The sequence below is a fragment of the Periplaneta americana genome, chromosome 3, assembly GCF_040183065.1.
Source record: "Periplaneta americana isolate PAMFEO1 chromosome 3, P.americana_PAMFEO1_priV1, whole genome shotgun sequence".
In the NCBI taxonomy this organism is placed as follows: Eukaryota; Metazoa; Arthropoda; class Insecta; order Blattodea; family Blattidae; genus Periplaneta; species Periplaneta americana.
The window spans coordinates 47,317,489-47,335,435 of record NC_091119.1 but is presented as its reverse complement, the minus strand read 5'-3'; the positions used below and the strand labels follow the sequence as shown (position 1 = coordinate 47,335,435).

The 17,947-nt window shown below is 35.2% G+C and overlaps 1 protein-coding gene across 1 annotated transcript in view; it reads left to right on the top strand.

Annotated features, from left to right (window-relative positions):
- Positions 1-15,804, top strand: part of LOC138697016 (sodium channel protein Nach-like) — a 49,846-nt gene extending 34,042 nt beyond the window's left edge. Inside the window, exons 6-11 of the mRNA XM_069822609.1 lie at positions 1,568-1,582; positions 7,171-7,456; positions 10,547-10,600; positions 12,870-13,038; positions 14,379-14,485; positions 15,035-15,804. Of these exons, the coding sequence (XP_069678710.1) occupies positions 1,568-1,582; positions 7,171-7,456; positions 10,547-10,600; positions 12,870-13,038; positions 14,379-14,485; positions 15,035-15,234 (831 nt within the window). The 3' untranslated portion in view covers positions 15,235-15,804. The remainder of the gene's footprint in view (positions 1-1,567; positions 1,583-7,170; positions 7,457-10,546; positions 10,601-12,869; positions 13,039-14,378; positions 14,486-15,034) is intronic.
- The last annotated feature ends 2,143 nt before the right edge of the window (positions 15,805-17,947 follow it).

Here is a 17,947-nt window from a genome sequence, read left to right as displayed (position 1 = left end):
GTTCACTCATATTTACAGTGGGCGGTATGAGGTGAGTGCCTCTATTACTTCCTGGAACTAAGGACGTTATGTTTCGTCCCGAAATATATCCTTTCTTGGGTAGGTAAAAAGGTTTTTTAAATCTGTGTAATTATTTCAAATTGTAAACTTCCCCAGCAGTTTTTTTTTTTTTTTTTTTTTTTCCTTTTAGAGAAGTAAAAATGAATAAAACCCTAAATATGTAGATTTATGTAATACTAAGCCATAATATGTAATGTGGGGTAAATATGTAAAAATATATCGAATCAAATTTTAATATATTAATGGTAATTAGAAGATTCGCAAAGGTTTGTTATTTATATACGGTTAGGTTGAAAGGTATATAATATGTAATTACATAAAAATCTGGTCCCTACTGATGAGAACGAAACTTGTTTGCGCCTGCCAGTCAGTGTAGCTGAACTTACTCTGCTTTTTCAAAATTCTCTTTAAAAACAATAATTTATAAAGGTGGCAGGATGGATTATACTGGTCTTCAGTTTCTCCTAAACGTACCTTAGATATTTAGGTATTTTCAGTACGGAAATAACCACGTAAACAATTCCATTTTTCTGGAAAGCGTCATAATAAAACCCTTTCATTAAATCCCATATAGTTCATTCTCATACACACAGAGCATTGATAAAATAATATGTATTAATTGTCAAAAGGTCAGTGCCGGTAATTATATTGTTTCTAAAATCGCCACTTTCTGTAAAATATAAATTATTCATTTACAAAGTTACTTATTATTGGTATCCATTTCACACCACCTCATTCTAGTGCAAGATCAAGAAAGCTTGGAGCTCTACCTCCATGCCCCCGAAGTGCCTTCATGGCATGTGAGGGAGCTCCCTTTACCTTTCATAGTGTCTCCATTTCAACTCCTACTTCATCTCACAATTTCACAATAAGATACAGACTTTGGTGGTCGGGTTGAGCCTAATTTCAAAATTTGTAAACATTGATTAACCTACCGGAAAATTGTTTTTAGAATTTAAAATCTTGAAAATACATCAAATTGATATCAATGCATTATTAAATTTGATATATAAAAATCACACCTATTTTAGATCATATGCTCACAAACAAAACCAAAAGCATGAATACAATACGTTTGTTGGAACCCAAGTGTTTAACGAGCACTGCTTTCAACCAAAGTACTAATATCTGCCCTAGAATTTGTAACAAATTAATAAAGAAATACGCACATCTATTTCCCTCCATCAGTTTGAAATTTGAAAATGTATGTAGGTAAGCAATTTGTTATGAGTAAAGATTCATTTTTAGATGTTAATATGTTGTAATTTATGCGTCATTTATTATATATCGAATCCTACCCTGAACACAAAAACACACTCTTTTAATAATAATAATAATAATAATAATAATAATAATAATAATAATAATAATAATTGTTTATTTGAACTGGCAGAGTTAAGGCCATTCGGCCTTCTCTTCCACTCAACCAGTATGATAGAAAATTACTATAATGCTATGAATATAACATAATTAATACAATACAATACAATACAATACAATACAATACAATACAATACAATACAATTCAAAGTAATACAATACTACAATACAAGACAATATAATACATAATTAATATAATACAATGACAATTCTTTTCATCTTACAACACCAATAAAATAATTATGTAATAATAATAATAATAATAATAATAATAATAATAATAATAATAGTAATGATAGTCATACCTAAATTAAATTAAATTATTAAACTCGATCACAAGTATAACTTCAATTTGACTGCGCCCGTAAGTAATCGTTTAGCCTTTTCTTGAAAGTGGTTATTGTCTGGCAGCCCCTAATCTTCTGAGGTAGAGAATTCCATTCACGGGGGACTGAGACAGTAGAGGAGTGCTAGAATGTTGTAAATTTACAATTTCTTTGTATTGTATTTTTCTGGCAATAAAAATTATTATTATTATTATTATTATTATTATTATTATTATTATTATTATTATTATTATTTGAAATTAATCTTTCCCAATCCATTATAAGCGTTGAAATGACGAGCAGTAGGCGTTTGGCACTTGGGGAAGTTTTACGGACTCACAGGACGCATGCGCAGTAAAGACATTTCGGTCGCTGGTAGCTGGTAGCTGGAAAATGAGGTGATTCATTCTATACCAGCTACCAACGGGCTAACGGGCTAACAGGCTACGTAGCAGTCTACCGACCAGGCCTCGTCTTGCACATCTCCATTGCTTAACGTTCGGGCATTCCTTCCGACTAGAGATGGGTAAAATAGCTGTAACAGTTTATTTGAAACTGTTTCGATGCGAAACAGTTTCGTGATATAACCTGTTTCAACTGTTCCAAAGGGTGTTACACTGCTCCAGTGATCACTTCAACGTTCCACATGGTTCCAACAGATAAACAGTTCAGTTTCTAAACAGTTTTCCTCTTCTTTGCTGTCTGCAAAGGGCACGTGTAGCGCTATCATTGACCTCCAATCGAAAGTAGATATATTATCCATGTTCCACACGGCGCTCGTGCAACAGTAGCCTATTTAGGATCGCGCAATTTAATTGTACGAATCAAATTCTGTAATAAATCTGATATTATTTATTAGCCGTCCATTGATGGAGAATATGTTCATGGTGCCTTAACATGGTGTTAATTATTAATATACCGCGAAAAATATCATCGGCTAATGTCATCGTTATTAAACTCCTAGGGTTATAAACATTATTATTACTAAAATCGATTTATTTTGAATTGTAGTTATTTACTGTACCCTTAACAGTAACCTACGAAAAATGATTTTCGTTGCCATAATACACTGAACAGCTGATTTAAAGACGATTCAAAGGCTTTGAAACATGTAACTGAAGGAGATGAGAGATTGAAACAGTTGCAACAGTAATTATAACGTCATTGGTTGGAACAGTTGGCACTGGTGTTGTAAACATATTCTTATGAAACTGTTATTTTGGAACAGCTTCGTTCATGAAACAGTTATAGTCGAAACTGTTTCTTAAAAAGAACAGTTTATCCCATCTCTACTTCCGACTCGGTAACCAGTCAGGCTACCAACTACCAAACAGGCTCTGTCTTGCACGTGCCCTTACAGGTTGTTTGGGGCTAACGCTGCGCTTATCTGTAGCCAATAGCAGCATTTCCCTCCATCTGCAGCTAAAACAAAATATTTTCTCCTGCACGTCTCCACCACATCACGAATCAATTCGACAGCTCCCTACATTACGGTTAAAACGTACCAGACCAGACACGAAGTTGTGGATCTAGGTGCACTTCCAGAGCATAGATAACACAAACGAGAGAAATTCAATCTAATAGCAAGCATGATCAGAAACTGTCAGTACAGTTAAGCCTAATCTAATATCCGATTCACACGGGGATAGTTTACAGGAGTCAAGTGCTTGAAGCCTCTATACTTGACACCGTATTTGTGATCACACGGAGTCACTGACTTGAAACTACACGTAAAAGGTACACTGTTTTAAGTTTTTTTACCTTTTTTACCTTCTACATCAATGTTTTGGACACCTTGTTCCTTATGTTTCGTAACAAGTTTCTGAAATAATTGCCTCTTGTTTAATTTTAATTTTTATTGTTAACTATTGAAGTTTTCTCGTGCCGTATATTCCACGGAAGTTTGTACATCTCACGCACTTCTAAAAATAGGGTCTATATATTTAATTTTTATTTATTTATTATGACTTACAGGAAAGTATGTACACAGGCTAGATGCCCATCAAAGCATCTTCCTCATAAATTCAATTTATAATTATTGATAATGATTCACATGGACAGCAGTTATAAAATAGGTACTGTACTAATATATGCAACCGATTAGCAATAGAAATAAAAGAAATGAAAACATGAAAGAGATGTTGCTTATTATGAATAAAAATCATAAATTTAATAAATCGATACCGATAATAAATTGCAGGGTCAAAACAAGGAAAATGTTTTGATATTTGTCTCTATCTAGAGATATTAAATACCTATTTTCTTCTATATATATATATATATTTGGAGAGAGATAAAATGGGGTTAGTTTGAGTATTTCAACGGAATCAGTATTATTTTTGTTCATATTTTCTGAGAAATATCGTCGACTAAGTCGTTCTTGTGTCATTGAGAGTATGGAAACCAAAAATTCATCTCAGTAACCTAGTTGGGAACTGGAATAGACAAGGTATTTTGAATATCTTATAATATAAGAACTAAGGAATTTATTCTGTATCAACTTGATAGAATGAACATTGTTTTGGAAACAAGGATTCCAAAAAATTATAGTAACATATTTATTCCAATTGTTTCTAACCAGGTGTAGGTCTAACCTAAAAACAGGTTGTTGCTTGAATAATTTCGAATTACAAATCCCGATTTGTAAGCAGAATTAGTAATTCTTAAAATGTGGGGTGTGAAAGTGAAATTAATCTCAAAATCGATACCTAAATTAATTAGCTATTAATTTAAACAAACCACACAAGTACATTACCCACAATATCTGCTTGCAAGTTGCTACAAGTTCGCATTCATACGAGGAAAGTGGTGGGGCCAAGTTGATCACGTGACGGGAAAGTGACACAAAAGTTGACGAGACGTCAACTCAAATTCTGCTTGACCGCCATGTCACAACTTGACTGTCCCGACCGTATCACACGCTGAAAGTCGAAGAAAAGTCGAGTTACTTCAAGCACTTGACTCCTGTAAACTATCCCCGTGTGAATTGGCCTTAAGGGCAGTAAATTTGTGGGGTAGGAGAATTAATAACAAACAAAGTATCCGAAAACTTTTAATCGGAAGTGTAGGCCTATGTCTTCCGAACAGTTCAAACAAATAAATTATAGATACACAAGTGTCTTGCCCATAGGTAGGTCTTTCACTGCAAACCCAGCATTCTCCAATCTTTCTTATTTTCTGCCTTTCTCTTAGTCTCCGCATATGATCCACATATCTTCTTAATGTCGGCTATCATCTGATATCTTCTTCTGCCCCAAACTCTTCTCCCGTTTACCACTCCTTCCAGTGAATCCTTCAGTAGGCAGTTTCTTCTCAGCCAGTGACCCAACCCAATTCCTTTTTCTCTTTTAGATCAGTTTCAGCATCATTCATTCCAAAACAACTTCATTTCTTATTCTGTCTGTCCACTTCACACGCTCCATTCTTCTCCATCTCCACATTTCAAATGCTTCTATTAGTTTCTCTTCATTTCGACGCAATGTCCATGTTATCATAAACAGTAATATTATAATTTGCATCCTAGTATAGAAAATGAATTCTCGAAAAACTCGTAATCGTATAACGAGAAGTATGTGCCTCTTTGTGATACGCCTTTTTGGAGAAGAGTTCCTGAACTAAACTTACTATATACTGTTTTCGCTGTAAGAAAAATCCTAATGTAAACATAAGCACGTTGCTGTCATACCCGTGATTGGCTCCCAGTCGAAACACTCACATGACGCAGGAAAATATAGTTCGTATTTGGAAACCACAATCTTGTATTATTTGAAAATAAAAAATTGATTTCTAGTTGTTAAATACGATGAAACATTTAACTTCATTCATGTGTAAAACGCTACGTAAATGAAAAGCTAATTTTATATTTTGTTATGTGCTATGACTGCGGATGAATACCAACAGTAATACCGAGGTAGTCTGTTCTTGTAACAAGCTGGCGTCACTTGAGCTCGTAGTTGTTCACGTAAGCTAGTATTGAAGTATGGCTTCTGTATCCTCAACTGTCCATTGTGAAGACATAAGACTTAAAAATAATTTAATTGTAGTAATTATAAAGCAAATGTTTCCTAAACAAATGAATGCATAGTAGTGAGGTCAGGCCTACTTGACGAGTAACGGGAATTGTTTAACATGAAACAATGTACAGGGACATCATTTTATTTTTACTAACATTTTTAATATCAACCTGGCTATACCTTTAGAGAACCGGAAACATCGTTCGCTACCCCCTTCCACAACCGGAGTTCGATGATACTGGCGTAAAACACAAACAAATCACTTTACTAGGTATAGGAGGGAAGAAAAGTACTTCATCCATTTACGTAAACTAGGAAATATCGCGATTTTGAGTTCGATAATTTTCATTAGGTTTTTGTTTAATCAAAATGCAGTACTGTATTAAGAATAAGTGTTTTTACTCACGAACTGAGTTATCCATGCGAACGTGTTCATTATTCAGTGTATATTATACTGTCTACACCACATTAGCGTACACTATAGAGAATGAAGTTCAATTGAAAAATAATCATAATATGGATATTTAAACACATTTTTTAAAATGGTAGCCGTTCATTTCGATAGCCTACAGGCTTCAGTTCTTTTGTGCATATTACCGCACTATAGACTATTGCATCTAATTCCAATTACCTGTTTCGTCCTTCGTACTAGTAACTCATGTTGAAATAATTCTGTACCTACTCTACAAAAGAGTACCTTATGTACTGTAAATTCAATCTTCACTTCTGCCCGACCCGCACAGATAAAATTACTCATACATGCTATCTACTGTCCGTCCAAGTGGTTATGCCGCAGGATCGTAGAAAGGAGGGAAATCACGTGACAGTTAATTACTTAACGAGGCCCTTTTATTTAAGTTATTTTAAACAGTTGTATAATATTACGTAAACGTCCAATTGCTAACAGAAATTAATGTTTTCAGAAAAGAGCTAAGACAGCCCTGCTTTTACAGAGAGGCGTGCAGAAGCAGGTGGGGGAAATCGGGATGCGACGTAGGCAAACGGACAGTACCTGTGCGAAAATATGATTCAATATTAAAAGTTATTTCGTCACTGGAAAACGCGAAGATATTTCTGGAACGTACCGGTACTATACTCAGTAACTCAGTGCTGTTTACTATAAGCGGCCTTGATTCTGTCTGGAGAACAGTTGAAACTTCATTGGTAGAAGGGGTGGGAGTGAATACATTCAAAATCTCAGGTACAATAAAAATTGAAGTAAAAATAAAATGATGTCCCTGTACAACAGTAGGCGTAACACGTACTGAGAATCTATGGCGCCAAACAATGGCCAATGAAGCCTCACTTTAGTCACGTGCTGTTGTTTACATTAGGATTTTTCTTACAGCGAAAAGATTATATGCTACAGTTTCTCTCTTCCGTGCTCGTAGGTGCTGGTGTTCAACCCTGGGGACTTCCCGGATACTCCAAGCGGGGGCCTCATTGAAAAGTTGGTGGCTCCACGCGCCGAAGTATTCTTCCGCCTGGAGGCCACGTCGGTATTCGCCGTGCCCAGCGTGCAGAGCTTCGAGAGATCCCAGCGCGGCTGCCTGTTCCCCAGCGAGCTGCCCACGCTCTTCGCCGGCGCCTACTCGTACAGCGACTGCCTCATGAACTGTCGCATCCGCAGCATACACACCCTGTGCCATTGCCTGCCCTTCTATCTCCCCTCCCGCGGTGCGTCACTCATTGTTATCTTAATAGAAAAATTCTAGTGTGAAATATCACACTTCTAAATCTAGCAGTTCATCAGTACTTCTGTAGCCACTTTTTATAATAATTATAATCTTACAAGGAGAGGACACGCTCTGTATATCACCGAATGAAATAAGATTGTGTGAGATGAAAGCACAAGACGTACCGTTTAAAGTCATACCTGGTATGGGTGGCCAATGACTCCTCTTTTGAAAATATTGGCTACTAGCTGTACCCGTGCGCTCGCTGCACTTATTACAAATAAATATAAAGTAATTATATAATTAAAATAGAACATTGGGTCCAGGGAACATTCGTGTTTGATAGAAGAATAAATCGTCTAATATGCTACTTAATTTAAATTCTATTTAAATAATTAAAATGTTATCATTTTGGTCCATAGACCATCATTTGGTGCAAAGATAATTCGTTTAACATTTTTCTAAATTAGTCTTGAATGCATCCTTTAATAAATCACTCCAAATTAATAGAGTTGATTGTGTACGAAGATCATTTTTATGTTAACCTTACTCTGCATCTTTTTTTTTTTTTTTTTGTTAAGTTTATTTTATTCACGCCTTAACATCTGTGGTCATGTCGCGTGTTTAGAATATGTGGGAATATTAGCAGGCCGTTTTTACTCTTGTAGAGTTCCTGTTTCTATTGTGTGTTCATGTAACTGATTATAGACTTTGATTAATGTTTTTGGTATTGGTAATTGAGGCGGTGATGAGTAATGGCATGTATCTTTCCAATCCGGCATTTGGGTATACAATCTATTATATATAACTTAATTATATTTCTTTCTTTCGAAAATGTAAGAATTCACGATCTCCTATGCACTACTGCCATAGAATGAATAAATTTGTTTTTCTTCCTACTAAAAAAAATAATATTTTGCACATATAAGTTACAGAACAACGACACTATAATCTGAGGCGGCAGTGGAAATGTGTTGTATTGTTATTTTAAAACTCTTGTATATCCTTAAATATCAGTCCTATTAAAATTTTTCCCGGGATAAAACTTACCGAAAATCATTTTTAAAGAAACTTTTGCTATGTAACATTTTTCACAAAAATCACTAATAAGCGAGATATTTCGGTATATTTAATTCAGGCCCCCTTATAACCCACCTTTTAAATAAAGTATTTTGAATGCCATATAGCCTAAAATATAAGGTACAACGAACTTAATTTATATTCCAATTTTCATCGAAATCCCTTCAGCCATTATGGCGTGAAAAGGTAACAAACATCTAGACAGACAGAATTAAATATCAGTCCTATCAAAATTTTTCCTGGAATAAAACTTATCGGAAATCATTTTTAAAGAAACTTTTGTTATGTAACATTTTTCACAAAAATCAATAATAAGCGAGATATCTGGTTTATTTAAATCAGGCCCCCTTATAACCCCCCTTTTAAATAACGTATTTTTAATGCCATATAGCCTAAAATCTAAGTTACAACGAACTTAATTTATGTTGCAATTTTCATCGAAATCCGTTCAGCCATTATCGCGTGAAAACGTAACAAACATCCAGACAGACAGACTGACTTTCAAACAAAAATTTCAAAAAAGCGATTTTCGGTTTCAGGATGATTAATTATACATGTTAACACCAATTATTTTTGTAAAATCGAAAATTACCAGAAAAATTTCGTTTGCAGATTTATTATTAGTATAGATTGTTTGTGACATACTTACGTTAGGTGCCTAATAGGGAATCATTAGAATGTGTGATAGCGTATCTCATATGGTTGGATGCTGAGTTGTTATCCAGGCAACCTACGTTCGAATCTTAACTGATCCTATATTTCTTTTCTTTTAATAATGATAAATAGTGTGATCACAGTAATCTATTTACATATATCATATTTCTCAATGTATTGAACGCTTCATCATGTTTTAAACAAATTACTAATTAACTAACATTGTATTGTAAAGGATAAACAAGGAAATATTGCTCACGTAGGCAGGTCACTGGTGTCTGTTCTGTTTCTATTGCACTTCATTTTGTACATGATTCATTATGATAAATATCATAAAAACACACAAAACATACATATTTCCTGCACCATGCACAGCAAATGAAAGAAGGTTGTACACAATCACACACATTTTTCCGCACTTCTGCTGCGAAACAGACATCTTTCACATTCACAAACACTTCTCGTTCGTTTATTAATTTTGATGCATACCACGCATATTTCAACATGGCTTTGAATATAGGAGCTGACAACTGAAAGTGAATTAAGGAGTGAATTTTGAGGGCATCCTCCCTTGAAGCAATTTGTCGTCCAGTTTGTAAAAGGAAATAGCTTTTTGCAAATATTTGATAAAAATCTTCACCTGTCTCAAAAAATAAACATCACAGGACTGGCATAATCCAGTACATTTGGGTCAAATCACTTTAAGGTTGCACGTTACTTCATTTTCTTCATTTGTAAATATTTCATCATACAAAGAAGGATTTACTTGCCCTTCCCACGAGTCCAGAATTAGAAGAAATGGCTGCTCTTTCACATATGTCTTTATTACTTTCTCCAGATATTGCTTATGGAGTTGAGATGTCAGCTTTCCTGATGAAGAACGTGTTACACATATATTTCAGAATTTAGAAGTGAGTTCATCTACTTGACGTTGCACTCTTGGGCCAAATTGTCCTTTTGGTTCTAATAATAAATAATAATAATAATAATAATAATAATAATAATAATAATAATAATAATATCAAGTTTTAAAAAATGAGAAGGCATTAGGATTCGAACTGGGGTTGCCTGGATGACAACTCAGCATCCAATCATATGAGCTACGCTGTTACATAGTCTAACGTTTCCCTATTAGCCACCTAACCACCTAACGTAAGTATGTCACAAACAATAGCCAATATTTCCAAAACGAGGAGTTATTGGCCACCTATACCAGGTATGACTTTAAACAGTACGTCATGTACGTTCATCTCACACAATCCTATTTAATTCGGTGATATACAGAGCGTATCTTCTCCTTGTTAGCGTCTTTCTTTCAAGGTGAGCTGATTTGGAAATATATGTATATACATTTCAGGAAAATCCAGAGACTGCAACATGCTGGATATCCCCTGCTTGAACAAGTACAGAGGTACGAGATGAGTTAACTACTATCATCAAATCATTAGGCCTAACTATCAGTTTTATCATAAATAATTCTCCATCTTTGGAGAGTAACGGTTAGCACGTTAGCGTGAAACGAGCTGGCACGGGTTCAAATCCTGATTAGGTTTTTCCGATGTTTTCTCTCAACCCATTAAGAGCAAATACTGGGTAATTTTTAGCGTTTGACCCTGGTCTTATGCCGCTAGCATTATCACCTCACTTAGACGCTAGATTACTATAGCAGTTGATGAAGCGTCGTAAAATAATCAATTAAAAAAGTAAAATAAATAACTGATCAGCAGTTAGCTTGACAATTCTTTAGTTCATGTGACTAGTATTTAAGAAGACCATGGATCTTTCGTAGAAGCTGAGTTTATAGTAGCCTATAAAAACTGTCCTGATTGGTCACTCCCATATCAAACATGTTCTGGAAATGACGGTTTCCATTTCGGTTGAAATGCAAAAGTGAAGACGAGCATAATAGAGAAAGTAGCATAAAGAAGAAATATAATTTAAATTCCAATAAATTTAATTGGAGAATGTAGACACATTTTAAAGAGGCTGTGAAGGTATGAAGTACAAAGACTTTGCACAGAAAGAAAAGGCATCGAGAAATGAACCCATCGCGTAAAATTTTACAACGTAAATAGTAATTGACGAGAACTAGTAAGCAACCAACTTATTGCGTAATTAATTATAGTTTTTCTTTAATTATGTTCAAAAATGTAAACACGATTTATTTCGACAGATGATTTCATGGTATGGATTTATCATCATATAGCAAATCGCAACCGTCATTTCCTTCTAGTAAGGAATAATGACATATTTTCTTTCTATTCCAGCACAACATATCTGCACCAAAATTATCTGTCTCTTTATCAAATGTATTAACGGTACTCAATTTGTGTAATATATCAGAAAAGCACTCTTTATTTTCATAATATTAAATGACTCAAACGATTATGTCAATATATTAGAAGGTGAAATACAAATACAAATGTCTCCATTAGGCACCTTTTTCAATCTAAGATTTTTAATGATTTTTTAGAAAATGTAACTTTGAGCTGTAGTAATTGATTGATTCATTGATTTCTCGAGGGCTGGATCCGAGATATATCCCTGCACCAAGGCCACTTAGCCTTATTATACGCCCTATATGCAATGACAAAGTCCAACAGATATAAGCTTATTTTAGATTTATATTTTGCTCCCTATAACATATATCTAATAAACTTATATTATTTCTCATCATTTTAACCAACTAGCTATCTCAACTTAATTATAATTCTTTACATATTGGATATAGACAGAATTGAATTATATTAGCTATTAGGTCATAAATTAAGTTACCGGTATTACTTTTTCTTATAGGTTTTATGTCAATTTACATAAACATGTAATAGTCGTTAAAACTTAACAACTGAAGAATATTGCTGGAGAATCTTATAAGTGTAATGTAAATATTCATAATTTAAATATGTATGTCACTATTGTATTGATTAAGGCTGATTGAATGGAAGAGAAGGCCTTATGGCTTTAACTCTGCCAGCGAAAATAAAACATTCTATTCCCGGGTGGAATTCGTGAATTTGATCTAGACAGGTGGGCCACTATTTCTGCGTCGTGCAGGAAGTTTCCCATTGGCTACTGGCGATCCCGATCCCATAGCCAGAAGCCCCAAGCCTTGAAAGCTAAATCAGCATCGGAAACCTGCATTAAACTCAGACATCAACCCAGCCTACGTTTACTATTACAGATGATACACGAAATAAGAGAGGAGTGCAGAATGTTAGTAAAATGAAAGAAGGAAACGGGAGTTCCCCGAGAAAACCCTCTACAACGTCTGTTTTTTCCACGATAAATTCCATCCAGACCTGACCGGGGATCGAAACCGGGTCGCTAGGATGGAAGGCCAGCGCGCTAGCACTGTAGCCAATGATGCGGCAAACTGTAGTAATAACTGTTCTCACCCTATAGTTCGCATACTTTCAGGATTTAAAGTTAACATGATTGGGTAATGTAATCTCAAGACTCACCTATTCTGTGGGCGGACAGAAATCTCACCTTCAAATTTGACAATAGATTCGAGGAATGTCAGAGATTAAGAACATTGTTGAAGTAGAAAGAAATTCTTAGACAATCGTCAACTTTTGAAGTCAGTCAACTTATCTTGATAAAAGTTTGTGACTATTATCTGCGTTCCTCATGACAATAACCGTCCCTAATAATATCCCGTGTTTATTTCACTGCACTAGAGAAGTGGTCGACACTGAAGCCCTCCGAGGACATAGACGAGCTAGGTCCGGAGATGGAGGAGTCCATCTCATGCCTGGAATGCTTCCCCTCCTGCTCCGAGACGTCATACCACGTGCAGACTGCAACGGCCGGACTGTCCTCCGTGCCGTACGACCGGTCAGGATTCTTGTGAGTATACTGTATCTTGTTGCCGTCTCGTTGTTCAGAAGTAACTAATATAATCTCGTCTTCCTTTTTATCCAATCACTTTCTCATGCTTATCCTGCCTTGTTTTGATCCATCGCTACCCTTTCAGAACATTTTTTTGCAAATCACCCTACGTTTCTTACTCAACTTTGAGCTGACATATTCTTGATAGCTCAGTTGACATAGCACTGACGACGAACGCAGAATCGAGTTCAAATCCCGGCGATGGCGAAGACATACAGAATGATTCACGAGAATTTACCGTCCCTTACGGAGCTTATTTCCAAAGCCATTCTGAGCAAAAAATGTCATATAAACATGTGTCCTAATCTCAATATTTTCAGACTTACACTAATTTGAATTTGTTTGTAAAATACCATTATTCTTGAGTTTTAAGGGTAAAAGAATATTACAGATAAATAATGAACTATTCAGGAGTATCATTTCTTTAATTAGCTAATATTCTGAAGCTAAAATGTGTTGTGAATTCCATAGTTGCTTCGTACAGGTTTTTTTTTTTTCGATTTTTAACTACAAAATTACATTTTCTTATGCACATATCACAACAATTGTTACAAATCACGCCACTCTTTTAAATTTTTCAAAACTGTAAATAAGGAAGCATAATTAAACCGCAAAGAATCAAGTTCCTAAAGTTGTATGATTTGCAACAATTTTTGTGATAAGTGTGTAAGAATGATTTCATTTTTAATTAAAAATTGAAAAATGAAATCTGTATAAAGCAATTAACAACACATTTTTAGCATCAGAATACTAGCCGATTAAAGAAATTATACTTCTGAATAGTTCATTCTCTATTTGTAATATTTTTACTCATAAAACTAAAGGTAAAAGGTATTTTACTAACAACTTCAAATTAATGTAACTTTGAAAATATTGCGATTAGAACAAATATTTGTATGACATGTTTTGCTCAGAATGTCTTCGGAAATAAACTGCGTAAGTGACGGCAAATCCTCGTGAATCACCCTGCATAATTCGACGCTGCGCTCTGGCGTGGGTTCGAACCTATTCGGGCTGACTGCCTAGTTAGGAGTTTTTACGAGATTTTTTCCCAACTATAAGGCGAATTTCAGATAATCTCAAGGCAAATTCTCGGACTTATCCCACTATTACTAGTTTCACCAACGCTACAATAACTCGTATTTTATACAGCATCATTAAATACTACAATAAAACAAAAAATGCGACGTTGAGAATGATATTGACAATGTTGATGAGGACGACAGCCACGAAAACAACTACGAACACTCTGTGTGTTAATATATTAAGTAATGATTGCAATAATTCTTGTGTTGTAGGGACAATATCACTCTCAGGAACCACAGTGTGTTCCACCTCTTCTTCGGAAGCAAGAACTCTTTGCGCTTGAAGCAAGATGTGCTGTACTACTGGTACGACTTGCTCAGTAAGTATTATTATAATTCACTCAATTATCTCTTTCCCTTGACTCCAGTTATAAAATAATCTATAAGCAATACATTTCGGTAAGTGTATAGGATCGGTGCCCACCCAGCGTCATGATGAATTTGGGGAGCTACGATAGTTATCAAAATTCGGTTTCTAAAACCAGCTACAAGAGCTACAATAATGGAGCTCCAAATTTTATTTCTCTATCTGTACATATCAGCCAGAACCTCAATCAGAGGATTACAATTAATTAACAACTCTTATCGTATGATCGATTTTTTACTGTCCATAATATTCCTTGACTTTCGTGCTCTACCTAAACATGATGCTTGCCGATAGCAGGGGACTTGTTCCGCGTGTTGTATCTAAGTAGTAAACATTCGCTTTCTCCTATATCGATGGAACAGTGTATATCATTTCAACCTGAAAACTCGTTACAAAATTCGATCATAATAATTCCACCGTCTCATAGTCTCCTAAGTTTCAAAGTACCTATCTTCGAATAAACATACCATGTACATGATTTGCTTCGCTCTCTTTGTTTCAGGCAACTTCGGTGGTATATGTGGTCTGTTTGTGGGCTTCAGCCTCATAAGCATCGTGGAATTTGTATACTTCTTCACGGTGAGGCTATTTTTTGTAATGAAAGGGTCCAACGAGATGAAGTCGGGAGAGAGACTTGGTTCTCGGAGCGGAAACATTTACTGGAGAGAACTCATACCACGCCAAGTTGCCCCTCGCTACTAAACCCGCACTCCGAAATTACTGCATATCATAGGTGCCGACTTCTTTGAAATATTGGAAAGGGGGGGGGGCAGGACTCTACACAAAAGCCCAAGAAAACTTTAGTTGCTTTTCCTCCCAAAAAAATCTTTACACATTTTACAAAAAATAACATCGTCTGATTTTTCATATACTACCCATGGAAATTGTTTAACCCAAAATGGTTGTAAATTACGAGCCGTATGCACTACATTTTCCCTTTCACTTCTTTGAACACCCTTGCAACAATAATTAGTTTCACTGCCGCTGCTACTACCCAATTTATCACTCTGTTCTCGACACTGCAGATTTATTCTTAACAGTTTTCTTTATTAAGAATTTAATTATCAAATCGCAATCACTGATCACTTAATAAGCATACACCCGTGAAGAGGATCATTGCAAGAAAAACATCACTAAAACTGAACGTTGATAACGGTCGCTTTTAAATTTAATAAAAAAATACTGAACTTTAATAATAATTTGTTTAACTGCTATTAGGAAAAAATACAGTCAATTACATTGTTAATTCCGGATTATTATTTCCGCTTGGTAATACTAATGACCGTTATTGTCGATCGCGATAGTAGATAGATTTAAAATGAGCCGGAAAAAAATGTGGATCATAAACAAAGAAGTTGTGTCTCATCGTTCCATCACAATCTAGTATCTACAGTCACGAAGCTTGAGTTTATGAGGGTACTATAGGGACATCATTTTATTTTTACTTCAATTTTTATTGTACCTAAGTTTTTGAATATACTTCACTCCCACGCCTTCTACTAATGAAGTTCAATCGTCCTCCACACAGACCCAAGACCCCATATACAGTCATATTATACGATCATAGTAAACAGTACGTTCCAAAAATATGTTCTCGTTTTCCAGTGACGAAAGAGCTTTCAATATTGCACCATTTTCGCACAGGTACTATCGTCCATTTGCCTACGTCACATTCCGGTTTTCCCCACCTGCTTCTATTCGCCTCTCTGTAAAGGCTAGTGGCTGGACTGTCTTTTAGCTCTTTTCTGAGAACATTAATTTCTGTTAGGAATTGGAAGTCTATGTAATATTATACCCATACAACTGTTTAAAATAACTTAAATAAAAGTACCTCGTTAAGTAATTAACTGTCACGTGATTTCCCCCTTTCTACGATCCTGCGACATAACCACTTGGATAACATGTCTCAGTAATTTTATCTTTTCGGTTCGAGCAGAAGTGAAGATTGAATTTACAGTACGTAAGGTACTCTTTTACAGAGTAGGTACAGAATTATTTCAACATGAGTTACTAGAACAAAGGACAAAACTGGTAATTGGAATAACACACATGAGAACTAAAGCCTGCATTGAAATGAACAACCACCATTTTGAAAAATGTGTTTAAATATCCATATTATGATTATTTTTCAATTTAACTTCATTCTCTATAGTGTACGCTAATGTGCTGTAGACAGAATAATGCACACTGCATAATGAATACGTCCGCATGGGCAGCTCAGTTCGTGTGTAAAAACACTCATTGTTATTACTGTACTGTATTTTGATTAAACATAAACCTAATGAAAGTGACCAAACTCAAAAGCGTGATATTTCCTAGTTTACGTAAATGGATGAACTACTTTTCTTCCCTCCTATACCTAGTAAAGTGATCTGTTTGTATTTTACGCCAGTATCATCGAACTCCAGTCGTGGAAGGGGGTAGCAAACGGTGTTTCCGGTTCACAACCGTTGATCCAAAGGTATAGCCAGGTTAATATTAGAAATGTTAGTAAAAATAAAATGATGTCCCTGTAGAAACAATAGACTGTGCAGGTACTATTTCGCATTGGCTGTAATGAGGCGATAGTAGCGATCCTAGTGGTTAGCAACTATGTATGGATGCATATTTACTACGTATTGAGCTGTGGTTCCATATTGTGTGGGGATTAATCGAACTCAAAAGCAGGAGGAGAGAAGGAGAGGGGACATTGTGAGCTGCGTCACTAACATATTGCGACTGCTGACCCCTCTATGGATTTGAAATAGCCATTTTTGGCATAGGCCTAGGCTGTGTCCTAGTTCGTCTTTCATTTTTTAACATGAGGAATATCTCTTCGAATTATTTCGAGAAGCGAGACTCCTCTATTAATTTAATTGGGGAAAACGTTCCTGACTTTATAAATAGAGGGGTCAGAAAATGACTTGACCGTTCCGAAGTCGGTGCCTATGTTGTATATTATGGTCAATCTTCAATCGACATCATAGCAACAGTAAAATGAAATATCAAGAAAAATAAGAGAAATAGATTATTAAATAATCCTTGTTCATATTAATATTACATTTATAATAAAAGTTAACTAAACAAAATATACTGCATAAAGTTTCCGTGTTGAACGGAAACAGATAAAATTGTTTTAAATTATGCCCCTTCTTTGGCACCATTGTGACAAATTCAAATACCTTCATTATTAGTTGGTAGGTAATCAGTAGACATCGGAAGTTAAGGCACTAAAAAATGGTATTTTAGGCTCCTAAAAAGGCTCTAAAAACAAGAAAAATAGAGCAATAAAATACACTGAAATTATATTGAATCACTCATAATTCATACAGTAAACATCCATAAGACCATAAGTAACTTAACAAAGTACACTGGAAAAGTAGTTTCTCTGTTCTATGGACTTGTTTCAATTGTACTTTTAAATCCACAACTTCAC